General features: G+C 32.5%; 1 protein-coding gene across 1 annotated transcript; it reads left to right on the top strand.

The window, feature by feature from the left end:
* Positions 1–537: 537 nt before the first annotated feature.
* Positions 538–9,471, top strand: LOC129301145 (exocyst complex component EXO84A-like). Its single transcript, XM_054939717.1, is given in 8 exon segments — positions 538–825; positions 1,634–1,731; positions 2,633–3,677; positions 4,569–5,075; positions 6,685–6,691; positions 6,694–6,872; positions 8,741–8,877; positions 9,286–9,471. Coding segments are annotated over 8 exon segments (2,313 nt in total). The 5' UTR covers positions 538–648; the 3' UTR covers positions 9,449–9,471.
* The last annotated feature ends 357 nt before the right edge of the window (positions 9,472–9,828 follow it).

The raw sequence follows: 9,828 nt of genomic DNA, 5'->3' as shown, positions 1-9,828 counted from the left end.
CTATATAGGCATGAACATTTTATAAATTTTAAAATTGAGAAGTTATGTGAATTAAGTTTTTGATAATTTTTTTTTAAAAAAAATTGTATATAATGATTCAAATAATTATAAATAAAAATCCTAACTATAAATTCATAATTATATTTAAAATTTAAATTTTTTTACAATTAAAATTCTTGAATTTATAACTATTTAAATTAATATTTATAATTGATATTTTATTTTAAAAAATTTTATTGAGACCTAACTATTATAAATTTATTATTTTGAAATTTTAATGCCATTCTTTCCTTTTATTTTGGATCCTTCCATTAATATTTATAATGATTTTAAATTAGATTGAAAGTGTTAATAATAAATTAAATTAAAGTATTACACTAATTTTATTTTATTTTTATAAGTTGGGAACCAATCAAAAAAACAACCAAAGCGAGTCGTACGTATTTGGAATGGCTGCAAAACATGTTTGCCGCCTTTGTTTCCGATTGATTCAATTGAGTTTCTCTCTTCTTCTTCCTCTAGCCACCAGATTCAAACTCTCTTCCTTACTGTGATTTTCACTTTTTCTCTCAATCTCATCAAATGATCCACTTTTAACCAAATCAAATATCTTTTTTGTGTTTTTTATTCTCAAGGGATACTCACACAATGGACCACACTCCATACGCGACCCCGAGAGGATCCATTTCATTGAGTATGGGAGACTCCTCAGAGCTCGAGGCTAATCCTAATCTCACTCTCAGCGATAAGCTAAAGATCTTCAAGAACTCTTCCTTTGATCCCAATGAATACGTCACTACCAAATCTCGTAGCATGAACGAGAAGGTTTGCTTCTATGCCTCCCATTTTTCTTTCCTTCATTTTTTTTTCTCTGCGCCGATAAAATCCAAGTTTTGAATGTGGGTTCCATTACTGGTATAGGGGAAATGTGTGAATTTTTTATGCCATTGATGGACCTAAAGCATCTTATTGGAATAATGTGGTTTGATATCTTTGTCATATGCTAGCAGAATAATTTTATCGCAAATCGTAAGTTGAAACAGGGAAAGACCCTTTTTTCCTTCTTGATATCATTGATTAGTTGGACTACAAAGCGTTTTGAAGGATTAGCCTGCGGAGCAAGATTATCTTGGCGGTTTTTGTTGAACCTATTTGTCATAGCTTCATATTTACATGCTAAAATGTCCCAGAGACAAAAGTTTGTGACTATAACAATCGACATAAGAATACTACTGATAAAATACTTCGGTAATCCTGTATGGAATTGAGCTATTTTCCTTCCAAGTGTCATTGCACAATAATCACAACGTCCCATCTAAGAAGATGTGTTCAATTACAATTATGATAAAATTCATGGTACAATTTGAACTGCTATGTTGTGTTTAATACACGTATCAGATGTATATCAATCACGGATTTTACACTTTTACTTTACTGAAATACAAGTGCTTCATGGATGTCTTAGTATCCTTCTCCTTCAATGTGTTCCTAAATTGTAGTATGCTTTTGACCATTTAAGTTTGTGTGCCAGTAATGCTATTGATAATTATATAACGTCTGAAGTTTACCATTTGTTTTGTACATTTATCACTCTTCTGCTTTTATTTTTAATCAGTGCTTGTATTGTTTGCAGGATATAAAACTCGCCTGCAATTACCTTCATGAGTTGAAAAGGGCTTCAGCAGAAGAAATGCGCAAAAGTGTTCTTGCTAATTATTCAGCTTTCATACGGTAAGCTCCAATTTAGAAATCATCGGTTGAAGACAAGTATTTCCCTCACAATTTGGAAATAAAATTTGTCAGATATTGAAGCTCACTGCTTGGAAGAAAGCATAAATCCAGAAGTTCTTTCGATTTTGACTAAAGCTGTGTCATTATGAACAGTGCTTGCTATTTCAACTAGCAATGTGTGCTCCTCCTCAGCTTTAGTTTGCTCTAATTGAAGACATTCTTTACTTTTATTCTTGCTTCACATACTTTTCAAACATGCATTGGTTCTGAAAAATTTAGATAAACTTAATTAAAAAAGATTTAGATAAACTTAATTAAAAAAGATAAAAAAAGATTAAACTAATTATAAAGAGATGCATAAGTATGTCAAAGACACTTTTTAATGGAACTCATCTCCAAGATTATTACTTATCTCTTTATTATTTGTTTTATCTTGTATAAGCTTTGCAACTTCAGATTTCTGGTAATTTTGTTATTGTATCTTAAATACGCCCATTGCATAGAGTAGAATTGAAACTCGTAGCTGTAATATCTACAGGTAATTGCTTTAATCCAATTCTATACTACTTTGCAACCATATAATTATACGTTAAGACTAAACATGTCATGTACAACTTTTAGTGAAATTGATCATTGATATATACGTATAAGTTGCAAATTTTAAGGAGATTGAGTATGGTTTTCCTAAGTATAACAGAAAATATGATCTATTATTATATAAGGAATATCTATAAATAGGCTTTAAACCACTTCCTTATTATAATGTTAAAAAATCACTTGAATTAAAGGTAAGTTCAAGCAAATTTTAAGGAGATGGAGAATGGTTTTCTTAACTGTAGCAAAAAAATACGATCTATTATTATATCAAGAACCTAATGCACCCTGCAATCTGTTGACATAGTACATCAAAAGAGATCTCAGATCTTGAGGGGGAGCTGCTTTCCATGAGAAATCTCCTATCCACTCAGGCTGCTTTGGTTCATGGTTTAGCAGACAGAAGCCGACTTGGTTCTTTGATCACTGGAGCCAAAGATTCTGATGCAGAGGACATGCTTGATGAAAAAGCTGACCAATCAAAGACAGAGAATTGGCTTACAGGTTATCTTGAGAAGCTTGAAGTCCTATTAGCCGAGAAAAGAATAGAAGAAGCCATGGTAGAATTAAAAGAGGGAGATGCCATGGTAGAAGAAATTAAAGACAGAAAAGCTCTAAGTCCAAGTGCGCTAATTGTATTAGAAGCTGCCATTACAGAACACAGAACCAAATTGGCTGATCAGCTTGCAGAAATTATATGCCAGCCTTCAACTCGTAGTTCTGAGCTTTGTTCATCTGCTCTAGCTTTAAAAAATCTAGGAGATGGTCCTCGTGCACACACATTACTCCTGAACTCTCACCAAGAGAAGTTACATCGTACCATGCAGAGTCTTAGGTCTGTCTCACATAGTGGAGGAGCATACACAGCCAAACTCTCAAAGCTTGTGTTTTCCACCATTTCACAGGCAATGAGTGATTCCATAACAGTGTTTGGTGAAGAAGAGCCTGCATATGCTTCCGAGTTAGTCACTTGGGCTGTAAAGCAGGCTGACAACCTTGCCTCTCTCATCAAGAAACATGTTCTGCTATCTACAGCATCTGCTGGGAGCTTGAGAGTTTCTTCTGACTGTGTTCGAGTTTGCTTGAGTCACTGTTACATCTTAGAGGCTCAAGGGTTAGCACTTTCTCCTGTGTTGTTGAAACAATTCAGGCCCTTTGTTGAGAATGCTCTGAACACAAACTTGAAAAGAATTGAACAATGTTGTGCTGCTAGAGCTGCTGCAGATGATTGGTTGCTTGCTTATTCACCTAGCAGTAGGCTTTCTGGGTTAACTTCTGCTGCTTCGTTGATGAACGCATCCCAAGCACCCAAGCTTTCTAGCAGTGCTCAGAAGTTTAACTCAATGATTCAGGTTTTTACGTTGAATGGCTCTTTCTTGAGATACTAAGAAAAGGAATAATGGTTTTGCGCATGACAATTGAACTTTAGAATTGCAGTAGTTCTTGACATGATATTAGAGCTTTATGACCGAGTGGTCATAAACTCGATCTTTGCTGCCTTCTATTCTCTTGATTGAAATTAAGCTTCAGTACATTGTATGTGAGACTGTAATTTGTCCACACTTAAAGATCGATGGGCATTGTTTGAAGATTTGTTACAGATCTTAACCATAAACCATTGACTCAAATAAAATAACAAATGTTAATAATTTAGTTATTTCCTGAGTTTTCTTTTTCTTTCTTTCCTTTTTTTTTTCTTTTTTTTGTCAGTTGAAGAATTTGAAACATGCGGTTTTAACGTCTTATCATCAAGTAGAACTGTTTGGAATATAATATCGAAGTACTGTTTGACAAATAAAAAAATACTTTTATTTTACTATTTACTGGAGTGACAATTCATTTGTTTCTAAGCTTTCGTGCATTTTCAAAGGAGTTTGAGACTAGTTATGATATGAATACGACTCTAATGCATATGCCCAGATATATGTGTTGTCACATTCTATATTAAGTTTTACGTGTTTATATTTTGTATCATGTCCTGATGAATATCCATATCAGCTTCTGAGTCAAAAAATAAAAAAATAGAAAAGCAATGTTGAGCTTGCCTCTTTTACTTTGCAAAAACCAATCTTATCCAGCAAGTTAGCGACAACCAGTTGCATATTGTAATTGTTAACATCAGATTAATCATCATTGAAGCTCACTCTGTTTATTATTTTCTTTCTTCATTACCATCCTCTGCTATGCTTTTGTTCTTGACTTTTGGCATTTCATTAATACGGCTTTCCACTGTCTGAATTCAGGAGTTTTTCGAAGATGTTGGCCCTCTAGAATTCCTAGAGTTGGACAATCTTGCATATGAAGGTCTTCTTCAGCTGTTCAAATCCTATGTCAATCTCTTAATAAATGCACTACCTGGTTCAGTGGAAACTGAGAACCTGGAAGGCACAGGGCCAAAAATTGTCAGGGTAGCTGAGACAGAAGCACAACAAGTGGCATTGCTGGCAAATGCATTGTTGCTAGCGGATGAGTTGATCCCACGTGCTGTTGTGAAGGTTTTTCAAAGCACCAAAAGTGATGAATCTCAGAAAAGAGGTGCACCGGAGAAATATCAGAAGGCTCCTGAACAGAGGGAGCTGAAGAAAAGGCTCCAGCGTGAAGTTGATCGCCTAAGAGATAGCTTCTGCAGGCAACATGCTCTTGAACTCATTTTCACAGAAGATGGGAACACACGCTTGAATGCATTGATGTATTTGAGTATGGATAGTCATGCAGAGGAGCCTGATTGGTTTCCTTCTCCAATTTTTCAGGTAAATTTGCTTTCACTGTGACAAATTTAGACTTGGTTTCTCCCCATTGCATTTTCTTTTCACTGCACCTTCACTTTAAATCTGAATCATTGGTGTCAAATTTTAACAATACAAATTAATTTGTACTTTTAAAAACTATCAAATCCAAATCATTAAATCCAAATTAACGGTTTTAAGTGCAAGACAACACCAGCAAATTCACAAGTATCTCCTAGAAAACAGCATACAGACTCTGCATCAAAATATAAGACATTTTCTTCTGGCTAGTGTTGCCCTTAAATGCAGGATACTTTACAAAAGTCAATTGTATTAAATTTTTCTTTTTCATAGATGCCCTTAGTAATTGTATTGTAAAGACAGATTATATAAGAAATAATTTAAAGGTAATTAAGATGGATAGATTTTGGTTAGAGGGTAGTCTTAAAAGTAGTGATAATTTTTAACCATTTTAACAATACCAGACCACTTTTAACTACTTTTTTTTAATCCTTGTGAAGGTAGTTAAAATGGTCTTATATTTGGGACTGGAATACTAAATAGAGATTAACCAGGAGTATTTTCACTTCAATGGGACCACAGAAGGTTTTGGGAAGACGCGTTACTAAAAAATGGCGGATAAAGTTGATCTTGAAGAAATATATAAGCATGTCAAACACAATTTTTTATGGGGCCCGCCCATCTCTGATATGTTTTTATGTCCATTCGTGAATGGATTGCTTGCAACTTTTTTTTTAATAAACAGTTTCTACCATGTCCTCTGTGAACCACATTCGTAAATAATTTAAGAGTCTAGAGTAAGATATACTACTTTAACGCGGTGGACTTCCTTTGAATCTTGTACCCAAGAATGTCTCAAATTTTGTGTGGATAGGGTCTACCTGAAGAATCTTTCATAGGAACATACTTATGGCATGAAGCACCAATGCTTTAAAAAAGTAAACACATCCGTATCCGATACAATATTTATAAGATATTTCAGCATATGTATTTCATATTCTAACACTTGTAATATAATTTTTTTTTAATAATTTTTACTATATCACTTAAAAACTTGAAAAAACATAATATTTTGGTTGATTGTTGTAAATATCTTTATATTACTTTAAAATTCTTGTTTTAAATATCAAAATACCTATACTTATATCATAAAATGTTGAAATATATATTATAAATATTCCCATACCCGAATCCTACAATTTTGAAAATTAGTTGTATCGCCGTATCGGATCGGATATCCGTACCCATTCTATGCAATATAGCATTGATCTATGAGTAAACTAGTTTACTAGATTTTATAAACCAAATTTATAAATTTTATGAACCAAATTTACTGATTTGTTCCCTTTTGATGATGCCATATGTGCTTGGGTTATTATAGTTTTATTTCACTTTTTTTTTTGTGAATGAAAACTGAATGCTTCTATGAAACTAAAACAGAACTTACGAAGTTAGAATAATCTTTCATCGTTCTCCATCTCATGTAGTAACAAAGGTGGGGGTGAGGCAAGGGTAGTTGATGTTCTAATATTTTTTTGTTAACTAGTATTATTTTATTTCATTTTTTTTAATTTAAAGTCTAAGGGTAGGCCTTCACTTCATGATATTGTAGGAGCTGTTTTTAAACTTTCTCGAATGGCAAGCATCGCTACAGATATGTTTGTTGGTAGGGAAAGATTTGCTACTACTTTACTAATGAGAATGTCAGAAACAGTGATTCTGTGGCTTTCTGAAGATCAAGCATTCTGGGATGAGATTGAGGCAGGTCAAGTACCTTTAGGTGGTTTTGGCCTTCGACAGGTATTTCTTTTTTTTTCTTGTGATTTGCTTTAATCTTGCACGTTTGTTAGGAAAAATCTTGTATCTATTGGATATCATTGAAATTTTCAATTATTTGAAAAATTGCTCTCAAAAGTAGTTAAGCGTTTGATATGCATATTGTTGAACAGTAAAGTTATTTTAAAGCTATAGTTTTAGAAGGATGTTAAAATGATGCTGGAGATCCCCAAAAGATAAGGCTCGTTATAATTAATTAGGAAAATTCTTTAGTGTACAAAGCATGACGTTAACTTTGTGATGAATTTAAATTTTTTTTTTATTCAAATTTTGAAACCACTATCAACTAAGAATGGACTAATGCATTATGGATGCTAAAGAAATTTTCATTTCATTCAAATTTTACTTCCTAAAGTAGGTCGAGTGTTTGATAAATATTTTATAAAGCTGGATGGAAAAGCTATTTTAAAATATGGTTTTATAAGGATGTAAAAGTAATGTTGGGAGCTCCCAGAATGAAAAGGTTTGGCATAATTAATTAGGAAAACTCTCTTGCAAACCCAAAATATTCCAAATTCCTATGGCTTGCTTAGTTCACATGTTATCAACTTTTAGATAAAATTTAAAGAGATAATAAAACTTTTAGTCTTTCAAGTTTGTCTCAATTATTGATGTAATCTCTCAAATTTAATTTTTATCTATTTTGTCTCTTAAATTTGCCCTAATCATCAATTTGGTTCTTATTGTTTTAAAGAGGAAATAACACAGTTAAAATTTACTGACATGAATAAGGGAATATTAATGGTAACTATGTAGATTAATGAAAAGAAGTGTAATTATACAGGTAAGAAAAAACAGACTCAAATTTTCAAAAAAAAATAACAAAATGCAATATAAGGGTTTAGATTGATAAAAATTGAACTGATTTGAGGATTAATATATTCTTATTTAAATACATATAAATGTTAAGTCATCAATATTCTTTGCACATTAAATTAATTTGATAATTAATTTATGTTTTAAAACTTAAAGGACTAATATAATAATTTAAGAAAACGTAAAAGGGCTACATTGATCAAAATTAAACTTGTGGGATCTAATGAATAATTGAAGTAAACTTGAGGGATAGAAAATTTCATTATCCCAAATTTAAATAAAGGATAAGTAATTAATATTATTGTGATATCATCAATTACAACCAGGTAGGCATTAATGCATGATGAGTATCAGAGTTCTCCAATATTATTATTTTTTCAAGTTTCTTTTAAAGATACTTGGGGGTTTTAAAAAAAACCTGTTGAAGGCTCCCCCCCGCCTTTTTTCCCTTTTCCCTCCCATGGCAACAAGATCCTATTATTAGGTCCCTCAATCTACGATTAATCTTGACCTGAGCTTTGGTAAGCCTAAACTAGAAGGAGTTCTCCTAAAGTTGTTTTTTGCATGCATGTGAACTCGAACCTAAGTCATTGTGCTTAAGCGGAATCTAGTGTCTTGTACTAAGACTAGCGTTTGCTAGTTACTGGCTATCGAAACTTTATAAACGTGCCTCGGCATTCTACTTAATAAAAAAATTCAAGAAGTAATCTGCACAAATATAATGAAAGTGGCTCTAAGGATCTCTAAAAACACGTTCTTAAAGCTAGCTTTTAAATTAGATAAAAAATTAATTTTTCTTGGCAATATATTTGTTATGTTTCAATTATCATTATTTAATATCGTCTATCTTTTCTACTATTTGTTTCAAGTAAAAACTTGAGTATCATTTCTTATCCATAGTATTTTTTCCTTTCTCTTTTTTCTTTTTATTCTTTCTATTATGAGTATCAAACAAACTTTGGTTTAGTGCCTAAATACTCCAAATTCACTTGTTTTTTGTTTGACAAAATGTGCAGCTCTATCTGGATATGCAGTTTGTGATAATATTTACATCCCAAGGTCGTTACTTATCTCGCCAGCTTTCTCAAGTTATTAAAAACATGATTGCTAGGGCCATTGACGCTGTTGCCGCTTCTGGGTTAGATCCTAACAGGTACATTCATCTAGCAGAAGCAGAATTTCAAATGTATATAATATTCATATTCACATTTATTCTTAAATGGCAAATCATAAAAGTATTTCATCATCAAATTAATAGGAAACATACTGCTTTATTTCCTAGCTAACAGTTAGCTGACGTTTTGATTTGGTCTTTTATATTAAAACTGTTAGACAATATGTGGTACGTGGAAAGTGTTTTCTAGAAAGTAAATGAGAAATGTACTTGGAAAGAAAATGAGATAAATGCATTTCTTTTCTAGAAAACACATTTTACCTACCAACATTGTATTATTGTATCACGATTTCATTGAAACATTTACGTCAAACATATTGTATTGATTCATTTATCTACACATCTTTTACCATTCACTTGAAGAAGAACTTGAGTTTATCACTGCAGTGTGCTGCCAGAGGATGAATGGTTTGTTGAAGTTTCTCAAATAGCTGTAGAGATGATAAATGGGAAAGCCACGTTTGGCAATGCAGAGAGGGAAGTTACAAGCCCTACTGCTTCTATATCAGGAAGGTCAATGTCATCAATCCATTCTCATGGCAGTAACTAGCTGACAACACTATATGGGACAGAACAAACTGAAAGAGAAACTTCAATCACTGTTCGCCTCACATGTTGCTGGTAACTTTGTCATATTTAATTTGGATCCATATGTCACGTTTTGATTCAGAATCTGTTAGCACGTACTGAAGAAGTGTATCTAAATCTAAATTTGTTCTTTACTAATTGCTCAGTTATTAGATGTATGATAGTTCCACATCGAGTGATTATAGAATTAATCACAGCTATATAAGTGTGTGGTAAGCCTTTCCAAAGTAGCTTAAGCTATTTTGGTGTAAGTAACAAGTTGTAATTTGTGATTAATGTAAAACCTTAACATGGTATCAGACTGATTGATTTGGGACTAAAAGAAATTGATATTTAAAAAAA

This window comes from Prosopis cineraria, unplaced genomic scaffold (genome assembly GCF_029017545.1).
Source record: "Prosopis cineraria cultivar Desert tree isolate PC_DT_omini unplaced genomic scaffold, ASM2901754v1 PC1920, whole genome shotgun sequence".
NCBI lineage: Eukaryota > Viridiplantae > Streptophyta > Magnoliopsida > Fabales > Fabaceae > Prosopis > Prosopis cineraria.
This window is presented reverse-complemented; position numbering and strand designations above follow the sequence as displayed.